This window comes from Chaetodon trifascialis, chromosome 11 (genome assembly GCF_039877785.1).
Source record: "Chaetodon trifascialis isolate fChaTrf1 chromosome 11, fChaTrf1.hap1, whole genome shotgun sequence".
NCBI classification, from domain to species: Eukaryota; Metazoa; Chordata; class Actinopteri; order Chaetodontiformes; family Chaetodontidae; genus Chaetodon; species Chaetodon trifascialis.
The window spans coordinates 12,816,971-12,829,471 of NC_092066.1; the positions used below are offsets into that span (position 1 = coordinate 12,816,971).

General features: G+C 42.0%; 1 protein-coding gene across 1 annotated transcript; it reads right to left on the reverse strand.

Annotated features, from left to right (window-relative positions):
- Positions 1-231: 231 nt before the first annotated feature.
- LOC139338587 (serotransferrin-like) lies at positions 232-6,743 on the reverse strand. The gene is made up of 17 exons (XM_070973748.1): positions 6,654-6,743; positions 6,429-6,577; positions 5,618-5,720; positions 5,322-5,513; positions 4,940-5,069; positions 4,787-4,842; positions 4,285-4,448; positions 3,983-4,136; positions 3,726-3,889; positions 3,531-3,627; positions 3,421-3,441; positions 2,725-2,889; positions 2,164-2,314; positions 1,570-1,637; positions 1,291-1,472; positions 891-1,080; positions 232-755 (listed from the first exon to the last, which is right to left on the reverse strand). Exons 1-17 carry the CDS (start codon positions 6,691-6,693, stop codon positions 709-711), a joined length of 2,073 nt encoding a protein of 690 aa, XP_070829849.1. The 5' UTR covers positions 6,694-6,743; the 3' UTR covers positions 232-708.
- Positions 6,744-12,501: the final 5,758 nt, after the last annotated feature.

A 12,501-nucleotide genomic window follows, 5' to 3' on the forward strand; every position in this document is an offset into this window, starting at 1 on the left:
AGAGTGCCCAAAGAGCCCAGTGTCCCATGTTATTTGTGACCGTGATGTTTATCTAATTATCTATTTATTCCTTTTGGAAGTGTACAGAGAGAGTAGTTTGTAAAATAAATTAGTGCTTGTAAAATTGTGACTGTTCACTGATTATTATTTTACTGATGATTTAGTGCATCCCTTGTCGTGATGATTATCAAGTGCATGTACTTTTCTATAAGAATATTTCAGATTCCAGATGAGTTTCACAACAAAACCTTAAATTTATATTACAGACAAGAAGCAACAATATTGTCCCCTGACCCCCAATACTATTATGTGCTTTTTATTGACATTTAAGATGAAAGCCTGAACATGACATTATTACAAAAACAAACCATACTGTCACCACAAAAGAGCATTAAAAAGGCTTTATCTGAGAAAAGTTAGGCACGTGTTAACAAAACATAACACTAATCAAATAACACAGGTAATGTAACATTATGTTTGAACAGCATGAAAAAAGCTACAATAGGACATAATTGGCTGCAGAATAGTTGATCCGTAGGTTGTGGTAGTGATTTATATCTGTTTGTTGGTTGCACGTCTAAAAATAGGTCTAAAAAAGAGCAGTAGGAAAATACACAAAGCAAATTTTTGGGTTGAGTGTGGGAAGTTTGGGTAAGGTGCTCGAATCACTGACAGCCGAATGGGGCAGCACGTTGTCTGTGGTCACCACTAGATTTTTTGCTGGCAGGAATGGAAAGTGCAGGATTTCTCCAGATCTGTTGGGAAGGAAAAAATATAATTACTTGGGACTGCAGCGCAGGCACGTATTTTATTTATGGTGTTATGGTACAGTTTTAAGGTGACTCTATTAAATTACTGTTAACCTTGATTTAACCCACAGTAGTACAAACCTGGGGTGGATTCACTGCACTGTCTGAGTGAAGTCATGGCATTGATGTAATCTGTCCCCAAAAACTGGTCAAAGGATGTTCCAGCAGAAACCTCCTGGAGACACTTAGTGGAGTCCTTGAAGAGGAGGTTCTTTCCTGATTCAGACTGGAACATTCTGAATGAATCGCTGCCACGGGTGCCAAACTTGGTCTAAAAATTAAAAACAAAATTAAGATTTAAACGACACACAGAGTGTGAATGAGTCAAAACTGTAGACAATGCACACCCAAATGAGGGAATACCACTATTACAGTAAAAATGAAACTTAAAACAAGGAATAGAATATTTTGTAATGCAAACAAGCAAAGCCTAAATGCGACCTCAAAAAATAAATACATAAATAAATAAAAAATCACCAACCTGCTGGTCCTGAAGGATGCGAACCACCTCACCGTGGCTCTCCGGACGAGTCACCACAGCGTATGCAGGCACAACAGCCAGGTGGCAAGAGGCGTAATCAGTGACTGGCACTGGGCTCTTACCAAGGCAGATCAGCTCGTAGTCAGCAGAACTCAAACCACTTGCCCATGCTGGACCGTTGCCTTTGATGAGAAAATGTGGCATTGATGAATGTTAAAGTTTTGAAGGAAACAACACAGCGGTAGTTGAGATGAAAACAGGTCAAAGTCAGTCTCTTACCATCACTGTTTTCTCCGACGATTGTGTGTTTGATGAAGGCAACATCGCCGGCACCATCAACAAGACATCTGTAATCATATACAACATGTAAATATGATGATTCCACCCTATGCTGGATGCTCTGGGAGAGTAATTCATGGAATAATTAGATGAGAAGATTGATACCACTCTCATGTTTCGTGTACAGCTGGAGTTGGGGAGCAGTTAGCTTAGCTTAGCACAAACAATGAAGCGGAGAACACGTAACAAGCAGGCTCTCTCAAAAAGTTCAAAAATACAGCTGCTAGCAGCCTAAGCTTACTAATTAATAAATTATATCTCAGTTGTTTAAGCCATACACAAGCAGAATTGTACAAACTACCATTTTTATTTTAGGGGGAGTTAAGTGATGTTACCATTTATTGTTGGTAGCAACCAGCAGAGAAGCTGCAGAAAAGTGCAAATAGACAGTCTTTGGCTAATCAAGACTAACAACCTCCTGGTTTAAGCTCCATCCAGACATGGGAGTGGTATCAGTCATCTTTACTCATTCTGTAGAAGAAGACAATGTCTGTATTTCCCAAAATTTTTCTGCAGAGAATAAGTGCTTCCTACCTGAAGGCTCCAGCGTAGCCATAGTACTGCTCATCAGCACTGGCTTTGCACTTGGACTTATCTCCTTCAGCTTTGCCACTGCCGGCACACTGAGAACAGAATGGAGATTCAGGGTCTGCTCCAGGGGCACAGCCTCCGCTGAAGAACTTAGCTGAGTAAGAAGAAGGAAACAGTCAGTATGGTGTTTGCACTCAGCGGTGCCTTATGCGGTGTGCATAAGGCAATCACGTCTCCTAAAAACTACATTTCTTCCAATGCAGGAACAGCAATGAATTATGGGGTGGTGGGGTGGTGCTGGACATACAAAGCACAGAACTACAAAAACACTTGGTCAAGGTGTTTTTTTTTTTTGTTTGTTTTTTAAATATTTAACAAAGACCACAGTCAGTGCTTCAAGTTATCAAAACATATTGAGACAAAGAAATTCAGTTTTAGTTTCCACAAGTGGACTTTTGCAACTTTGCAGACAAGTTCAATGTAACGTTTCTGCATTGTGGCGCATTATGCTTCTTTCTTAACATCCTTCAAATTAGAGGTATATGAACAGAACCTTTAACTTACTGAAGTCACAGTCGTTGGTCAGCTTGTGGATGTGGCCCATGGGGACGTTCCAGCCAGCAGCGCTGCCGATGCCTGCGTGGCAAGACTTCTTGCCGTTCAGGTTCTCCCAGGTCACCCCTGAACCCTTCTTTACCACAGCAACAGCATAGTAAGAGGAGGCTGAGGCTACAAGCACAGAAGAAGATGAATGAGAAAACTGTCCGGCAGATAGTCATTAGTTGTAGTTCATTTAATTTAATTCAAAAGTTCATCTCAGAGCTCAGAGATAAGCACATGTTGTAATATAAAACTAAATGGGTAACACTATTTTTCCCGCTCTGTAATTTACAAATAGTTTCCTAATAAATTCCGAAGTACTTGAGGAAATAGACAATATCCAATTGGCATATTTCCAGTAAATTAATTCCAGTTAATCGCTTGCTGGACCTAGAAAGTCTTTGAGTCAATGCACAGCAGGTCAGCTGAACACTGCAAAATCTGAAATGTGTGTGTAGTGAAGCATACATCTTAGTAGAATAGTAATGATTTCATGTTTAATTGGATCCTAATTTTTCTTACAATTAGCATCAAATTACACAGCTCTTTCCAGGAAACTTCCCCAGAAACAAGCATGAATCTTATCTATATTATCACTCAATTTTATGTATATCACTTAAGCTAGAAGGAACAGAAATACTGTACAGGCAGGTTTATTACCTCCAGGGACGCTGCACTGCACTGTGGAGAGACAGAGACATGCAAATATTATTCATGTAGAAAAGGTAAAACACAGGATCATGTGTGATGCTTTCTGTGCTTTCTCATACCTTCGTCATACTGCTCCACCATAGCAGGAACCAGACCACACTTCCCAGCTGTGTACACCTGTCCTCCATCCACTGCCACTGCGTCAGCCTCTTTGCGCTGCGGGATAATTGAGTCGACATATGATCAGAGACAAATGCCACAAAATTCTTAAGCTAGCAATAGACTCCCGTATTTTCCATCCAAGAGTGTTTTACCATAATCTTTTTCAGGCAGTCCTCAACAGTGGGGGCACTCTGGCATTCAATGGCGGTGTTGTCACCCTCCATACTGTTGATGCTCCATGTGTCGCATTTGTCTGTCTCGGCGTGGCCCACAGCACACCATCTAATGGCAGTGGATGTAGTGGCTGGGGTCTGCTCTGGAAAGTGAAGTAAAGCATTAGCATAAGCCAGCATCTGCCGTCTAATCAATTTGTCTGATGGTTTATGGGTGTTAAAATGGGTGTTTGTACCTCTCTTAAGGGAACGGACAATGCTCATGTATTCAGCACCCAAGTACAGGAAGGAATCTGTGCTTGGGGGCAGGCGCACCAGCTTCACTGCTGAGTCCTTGAACATCAGGTTTTTGGCAGGTGCATAGGCATCAGAGGAGAAGAGGTCAAAGCCCTGAAAAGGCAAAAAGTGAGCAAATGTTATTATGTAAGCACAAGTTACATATTGAAATGATTCCTTTTATCATGAGTCACTGTTCTGCTTTATTATTCCTATCAGGCAGTGAACTCCACTACTGGCTCTTTGTTTCAGATAAATATACCTTCACTGAGCTGAGACTTGTCCAGATTGCTTCAGCCAGCTGTGGGTCCTTACGGGTGACAACAGCCTGAGCTGGTACTCTGGCCAGGTGGCAGGTTTTATAGCTGTCAATGGGCGCTCTGGTGTTATCTTTGCACAGAAGCTCGTAGCTAGCCTTCTCTGAGTCTGAAAATGTGTCACAATAACAATTTTAAAAGTTTTTTTTTTCTCTTCTAATCTTTCACTTCTAAATAAATCTCATGTTGGGCATGTTTTCATAATCTGGGTAATTTCATGCAAATTATGAAGAGTTACAGAAAAAAGTTGCATAACATTCAGATTGTGATATAGATGTGATGCGCTTGCAACAGTGCTGCTATTTGTGTTGATGTTATTGAGGAATATGCAAATATCAAATAATATTTAAAAGGAAGATCTTGCTATTTAACTGAAATAAGACAAAAAATGTACATATTTTATAGTCTCATAATACAGAAACAACTGAGAAACAATTCAATACTGACCAGGTACAGTGAGATGCTTCACAAAAGCCACTTCTCCAGCATCGTCCACCAGACACCTATAAAGCAAAGCAATCCACAGGTGCACCAACATTACAGGTTTGATTGTTACCAGCAGCATGTCTGGAGGCTAAACGTGTAAAGGCGGATACTGACTGGAAGGCTCCGGCGTAGTCATAGTAAGGCTCCTTGTGGGTCCTGGAGCAGTCTCCCTTGCACAGCTCACACAGTTTGCTGCCTGCTGTTGCCCCTGGAGCACAGCTGGCCGAGAAGTACTTGCTCACCGCTGCAAAAGAAAAAGCAGGGCTGAAGCAAATATTTTAGAGATACTGAGGTTTTAAGTCCGTCCCAGCAATGTTGCAGAAAACCGAGGAGATGACCTCAGCAGCAACTGCAGCTCTGACCACAAGTACACTGAGTCAAATGCAATTTTTTGGTTGTCTGACCTTTGCCACAGCCAATGCACACATTTCATACTGCCATCAGTAGTAACATATATAAGTAGTAACTTTCATTTGAGGGTTGTGTTGAAACTCACCCTCTTCCACAGGGCTGTCCTCAACGCCTGACCACTGAATCAAATTCATGGACAACAGAGTTCCTATGGGAATGTTCCAGCCTGCAGATTTTCCCAGTCCAGTGTGGCAGGATTTCTTCCCCTGCAGATCCTTGATGCCAAACCTAGTGCCCTTCTTCACCACAGCAACAGCGAAGTAGCAGGTGTCTGAAGCTGGAAGTACACAGAACAGCTGTGAGCAAAAGGTTCAAACATGTAGCTCATGCAAAATGCTAGACATCCCCTTCCTGGTGCTAATTTTATCAGTAAAGACATACTGGGACCGTAGTCCTCAGCAATAATGGGTTGCAAGTCGTAGTTGTTCAGTCCAGCAGTGTAGATGTCCCCTCCGTCCAAAGTGATGGCATCTGCTTCACCAGCCTGATTGCAAAAACACAACCAGCAGCATGACATTATTATTCAGATAGATAGATTGTGTTAATACTTATGAACAAGACTTCTAGTTGGTTTAGACTATTTTCACATTGTGGCAGAAAATGAAAGTACATTTACTCAATTACTGTTCAATTTTGAGGTGGTTTAGCTACTCAAGTATTTCCATTTTATTTGTATTACATTTCAGAGGGAACTGTTGTACTTTTTACGTCAATACATCCTTCTGACAGCTGTAGCTACTTTGCAGATAAAGATTTTGCAGATATACTAGCTTTGAATAAAATTGATTTGACTACTAAACTGTAAATTAGGTACTCAAAAATAACACTGCTTCACCTGCTGCAAGACTGAAATGTTTTATAAAGGTTATCATATCAATAATAATAAGAATCAGATCATATTAATATATTTCCATATTCTTTAATACTTTTTACTTTTCCTTATTATGAAGCAGTATTTGTAATGTAGTATTTCATTGTGGTATGTACACTTTTAAAAAGGCTGAATGAATCCTTTTCCTCACCTCTGACAACATCATCAGTAAATATAATACTTTTGACCATTACAAGATCCACTGATTAGCCATTTTTATAAGATAAAAGGTGAAATTAAACACTAAGCCTGAAGCTATGGAGACATTTCTCTTATCTACTGTGATGAAGTGTGAGCTCTGGATGATGTTCCTCTTCTCACCTTAATTGCCATGATGCAGTCGATGGTGCTGTCTCTCTTCGTGCAGGAGAACACCGGAGCTTTGGCTGCCAGATCCGTACATTTCCGGAGCTCTTGGTCCGACTTCAGGCACCATCTCACCTTGTTAGTGGGGGCCGCAAAGGCGGTGGCTGCAAATACGGACGGGTAAATAACAAATGCGGACACATTGAGAGTTCAGTGAAGTGAAATGAGAAAAGTCTTTACCGAAGCATCCGAACAGAGCCACAAGGAGGAGAGCCTTCATGCTGGACGGCGGAGTGTCCAGGTCATCAGAGCATAGAGTCCGGGAGGCAGCGCAGGCTTTTATAGCCCCAAAAAAAAAATAAAAAAAAGTTTTGTGGGATGGTACACAAGATGGCACAAGATGGCACAAGATGGCACAGAAGCAAAGATATTCCAGCTTGTCCACATTCTGGAAATTCACAGACTCTCCTCTGAGGCCATTGTTGGCACTGAAATCACCCAGATGATCAGAAAAGATCATCACTGCTCCAAAATTCATTCAGCATGAGCACAAACATGCTTTCAGTGTCGAAATTCAAAATAGTTCACCATTTTTTATTTGTATGCAAAGTTTTCCTTATTTTCAAATGTTTTAACCCTGTTTTTCCACACATTTTTGCTTTATGTCTGCAGTATATGCTGTGTTCAAGTGCTCTGTGTCTTCTGCTCTTTGGGAGCAAATGAAGTGGCTGAATGACTGATTCACGTGCTCATCAGACTTTATCGATTTTTGATCCTAGAAGAGCAAATACACAAGGAAGTCTATTGAAGTGAATTTCAATATGCTATATGTGATGATGCAAATCCAAACAACATCTTACTCTGTGCAAGCAGTGGTGGAAGAAGTATTTGGATACTTAAATAAAAGTAGCAACAGTGTAAAAATATTTGTCCCGCATTCAAATATTTTACTTTAGTAGAAGTTTTGCAAATTTTACTTAAAATATCAAAAGTAAGGGTATGGGACAGAATGGCTCCTGTCATTGTTAAAGTGTTATATATCATTTAATTGTATTTTTAGTAGTATTAGTATTTTATTATTTAATGAATGCATAAGCAGCATTTTACTCTCGTAGTTGACAAAGTGGAGCTAATCTTAACTACTACACGCAGTTAGTTTGAATTACAGCAACAGCTGTGCCTAAGAGCTGTCAAATGATATAGTGTAAGTACAATATTTCCCTCAGTGCTAGTGGAGTAAAAGTACTTAGTTACATTCAACAGCATGAACAAACCTTTTTTGTCCTGTTTACAGAGTCACTGCTACCCAACTCAAGAGCAAAGCTGTTGATCGGTAAATTGAACCAGCAACACCTCCTTCTTTGTTCCCAGGTGCCAAAACATGACCCGATGGCATTCTTGACCCAAATTTCACGTTTCACAATGGAAGATTCCAGAAGAGGACAAGTGGATGGACTGCATTCATTCTTAAAGGAAACTGGCACAGGAACAACTTAGAAAAACGTGCTTTAATTAAAAAAAGCAATCAACTTAAACAGTGTATACAAACTTAAAAAGAAAAACACCAATCAACAGACTTTACGTGCATGCACGCGGTCAACAAGAAAATACGGTGACCCACTCAAACCTCTACCTTCGTGAACTCAGGTGAACAGGTGCTTAAATCAACTAAGTGACACCGCCCATATTCCCGTGACCCAGATTCCACAAATCACTGCCACCAATCACAAAAAATACCAAAACAATTCAAGAGCATAATCATAAACCTTTACCTTGCCTTCATGGCTCCTACATACCAGCCCCTAATTATTAGGTTATCATCCATAATAATTACTTATGCTATTCAACTATAGGAGACATGAGACAAATGTAAGCTTAATAATAAAAGTCCATACATAATGCACATTTACATGCGTTAGCTTCTTTTTTCCTGTGTCGCTAATCACGTCAGAGGTATCAACACTCAGGCTCAGTCAAAAAGATGTTCATAATCCTATTGGATTTGTCAAAGTCAAGTCAGAATGTCATGATATGCAGCAGCTACTCCTCATCCAGCTTCAGCCTCCTGTAGCAAACAGATCTTTGTAATAGGCCGGTCCAGGCAGCTGTTCTTTGTCTTGACACGCACCTGATGCACAAATCCCTTCCGATCTGGAAAAGTCTGTAAAACTCTCCCCATGAGCCAGGAGTTTCGAGGTGCTGTGTTGTCCACAATGAGCACTACGTCTCCAGGGATGAGGTTGCGTTTCACTCCTGTCCATCTCTGACGTTCCTGCAGTTGAGGCAAGTATTCCTTCACCCACCTTTTCCAGAACAAGTCTGACATGTATTGCTGTGTGCTCTTCTTCTGCTGCTTCATATATTTATCCTAAAATGACACTATTGACAAAGAGGCCTACTGTAACCAGGCATGACCTGAAAAGTGCCGTGCTGGGAAAAAGGCAAAAAGCTTGTGGAACAAATGCATTTATGAAGGTATTTTATTGAGACAAGCTGCAGTGTGACCTACATAAGAGTCCTGTTTACACAGTCACTGTTACCCAACTCAAGAGCAAAGCTGTTGATCGGTAAATTGAACCAGCAACACCACCTTCTTTGTTCCCAGGTGCCAAAACATGACCCGATGGCATTCTTGACCCAAATTTCACGTTTCACAACGGAAGATTCCAGAAGAGGACAAGTGGATGGACTGCATTCATTCTTAAAGGAAACTGGCACTGTATTTTAGTCATCATGTAGCCTCACCTAATCCTGTTACGCTTATACTTACAGTACTAAGACAGATTCTTGGAATGAAAAGCCAAAGTATGAATTACAGTTCAGGCTGAAAGGTTGCAAAAACATTGAGTATAAGTCAATAAAATTGGATATATTGGTTTAATTCAATGCCTCACATAGAAAAGGAAACATGTAGAACAACATTCTTCCTTCAACAGATGAACCTATAAGGCAGCGTCAGGTGAGACCGCAGATAGAAAGAACACAGGCCAAAGCAGAATCAAGCCAGACCACATGCAACTGGCACTTCATCACATACAGCTGTGTTTTGACCCAGAAAGACATCAACTCAACTCAATATGCCGTTATTCATCCCGCGAGGGGAAATTCCAATTTCACAGCAGCATCAATAAAGTAAATAGAATGTTAAAAGACAAGTGCAACAAGTTAACACGGCAAGTGTATACAAAAGGATGGGACAGAAAGAGAAACGTCATCCTAAAAAATAGTAAATAGTATAGCGACCTCAGGAACCAGGATGTCGCTTAGAGGATGAGATATGGGTCTAGTCTAGTTGTCTGACGCGCTTTGCCAAAGATCCGCTGAGACAGGAATAACTTAGAAAATCGTGCTTTAATAAAAAAAAAGCAATCAACTTAAACAGAGTATACAAACTTAAAAAGAAAAACACCAATCAACGGACTTTACGTGCATGCACGCGGTCAACAAAAAATACGGCGACCCACTCAAACCTCTACCTTCGTGAACTCAGGTGAACAGGTGCTTACATCAACTAAGTGACACCGCCCATATTCCCGTGACCCAGATTCCACAAATCACTGCCACCAATCACAAAAAATACCAAAACAAGTCAAGAGCATAATCATAAACCTTTACCTTGCCTTCATGGCTCCTACATACCAGCCCCTAATTATTAGGTTATCATCCATAATAATTACTTACGCTATTCAACTATAGGAGACATGAGACAAATGTAAGCTTAATAATAAAAGTCCATACATAATGCACATTTACATGCGTTAGCTTCTCTTTTCCTGTGTCGCTAGTCATGCCAGAGGTATCAACACTCAGGCTCAGTCAAAAAGATGTTCATAATCCTATTGGATTTGTCAAAGTCAAGTCAGAATGTCATGAAATGCAGCAGCTACTCCTCATCCAGCTTCAGCCTCCTGTAGCAAACAGATCTTTGTAATAGGCCGGTCCAGGCAGCTGTTCTTTGTCTTGACACGCACCTGATGCACAAATCCCTTCCGATCTGGAAAAGTCTGTAAAACTCTCCCCATGAGCCAGGAGTTTCGAGGTGCTGTGTTGTCCACAATGAGCACTACGTCTCCAGGGTTGAGGTTGCGTTTCACTCCTGTCCATCTCTGATGTTCCTGCAGTTGAGGCAAGTATTCCTTCACCCACCTTTTCCAGAACAAGTCTGACATGTATTGTACTTGCTTCCATCGCCTGTGAGCATAAACATCAACCTCTTGACAGTTTCCTGGAGGTAAAGATGGTGAGGTTTTCAACAGCAACAGATGGTTTGGGGTTAGCGCCTCCAGATCATTAGGATCTGTTGATGCTTTGGTGATTGGCCGACTGCTGATTATGGCCTCCACCTCACAAAGAACTGTGTGAAGACCTTCTTCATCAGGCTCTGCACATTCAAGGTGGAGTTGAGGACCTTCCTCACAGAACGAATCAACCTCTCCCAAGATCCTCCATGATGTGAGCCAGCTGGGGGGTTAAATGTCCACTTAATTCCTCTCTGGAGAAGCATATCATGGATTTGTGACTGATGCCACTGTTCAATGGCTGCCTTCAGCTCACGCTCTGCCCCCACAAAGTTCGTGCCATTATCAGAACTCAGTTCCAGGACTTGACCACGTCTTGCTATGAAGCGTCTGAGAGCATTTATGAATGAGTCGGTGTCCAATGAAGGAGCCACCTCAATGTGAAATGCTCGAATGGCCAAGCAGGTAAAGATGACGCTGTACCTCTTGACCACACTTTGTCTGCTCTTAACTTCAAATGGTCCAAAATAGTCTACTCCAACACGTGTAAATGGTGGTTAATCTGGAGTAACTCTTTCGTGAGGCAAGTCCACCATCTGCTGAGACACTGGCTGAGCATCCGAAACAACGGATCATGCGACTCACAGCGTCAGCCTCTTCTCCAACCTGAGCAGCATTCACCACAACAGGGTCATCTGGTGGAAGCTGGATAACATTCCCAGATTTACCTGGCCACTCAGTCTCAGGCTGAGTAAGAAACTGTGGACCTGACACCCATATTGTCCATCCATTATCCACTATACCGCCTATCCCTTTCGGAGTTGCGGGGGGGCTGGAGCCTATCCCAGCTACAATGGGTGAGAGGCGGGGTACACCCTGAACCGGTCGCCAGCCGATTGCAGGGCCACATGTAAGGACAAACAAACATTCACGCTCACACTCACACCTACGGACAATTTAGAGTCCTCAATTAACCTAATGAGCATGTTTTTAGTTTGTGGGAGGAACCCACGCATGCACGGGAAGAACATGCAAACTTCACAAAGAAAGGCCCCGCCTGACCCGGGGATCAAACCGGCAACCTTCTTGCTGTGAGGCACGCGCACTACCTGCTGCGCCACCATGCAGCCCACCCATATTGTATTCTTGAGAAATGCATCCACCTTAAAACCTCTGGCAATATCAGCTGGATTACTTGCAGTGCCCACATATCTCCATTGAGAAGGCTCTGACACCTTGAGTATCTCTGAGACTCGGTTGGCAACAAAGACTTTGAACCTGGAAGTCTCATTACAGATGTACTTGAGCACAGACTCCCTGTCAGTCCAGAACACAGACTCCTGAAGGTTCATGTGCAGCTCTTTCCTCCACAGGACATCCATGCAACTTGCCATCGTTGCTGCAATGAGCTCCATTCGGGGTATAGTAATAGACTTCAGTGGAGCAACCCTAGCTTTTCCCCCAATGAAGGCACTGTGTACTTGTGAGTGTGAACCATGTGACAGCAGGTAAGTAACTACTCCATAACCATCCTCATTTGCATCACAGAAATGGTGCAACTGTGTCTTCGTTGTGGCTCCAAAGTTCTGGGGTTTCAGACACCTCCTGACTCTGAAGTTCTCCAGAAGACAGAGTTCCTCCAACCAGGTTATCCACTTTTCAGCAACTGACTCCATAATGATGTCATCCCAGCCAAGTGCTCTCCTGCACAGATCTCTTAGGATTTTCTTAGCAGACAAGATAACTGGACTAAGTATTCCTAGAGGATTATAGATGGAACTAACAGTGGAGAGAATTCCTCTTCTGGTAAGTGGTCTGTCTTTGATGACGATCTTAAACTTAAAAGTATC

What these genes read in the sequence shown, in the direction of transcription:
- LOC139338587 (XM_070973748.1), bottom strand. Translation starts at nt 6,693, where the DNA reads ATGAAGGCTCTCCTCCTTGTGGCTCTGTTCGGATGCTTCG. An exon ending in GGCTCTGTTCGGATGCTTCG is followed by an intron (nt 6,578 to 6,653) that starts GTAAAGACTTTT and finishes CCGTATTTGCAG; the next exon opens with CCACCGCCTTTGCGGCCCCC. An exon ending in GCATCCTTCAGGACCAGCAG is followed by an intron (nt 1,081 to 1,290) that starts GTTGGTGATTTT and finishes TTTAATTTTTAG; the next exon opens with ACCAAGTTTGGCACCCGTGG.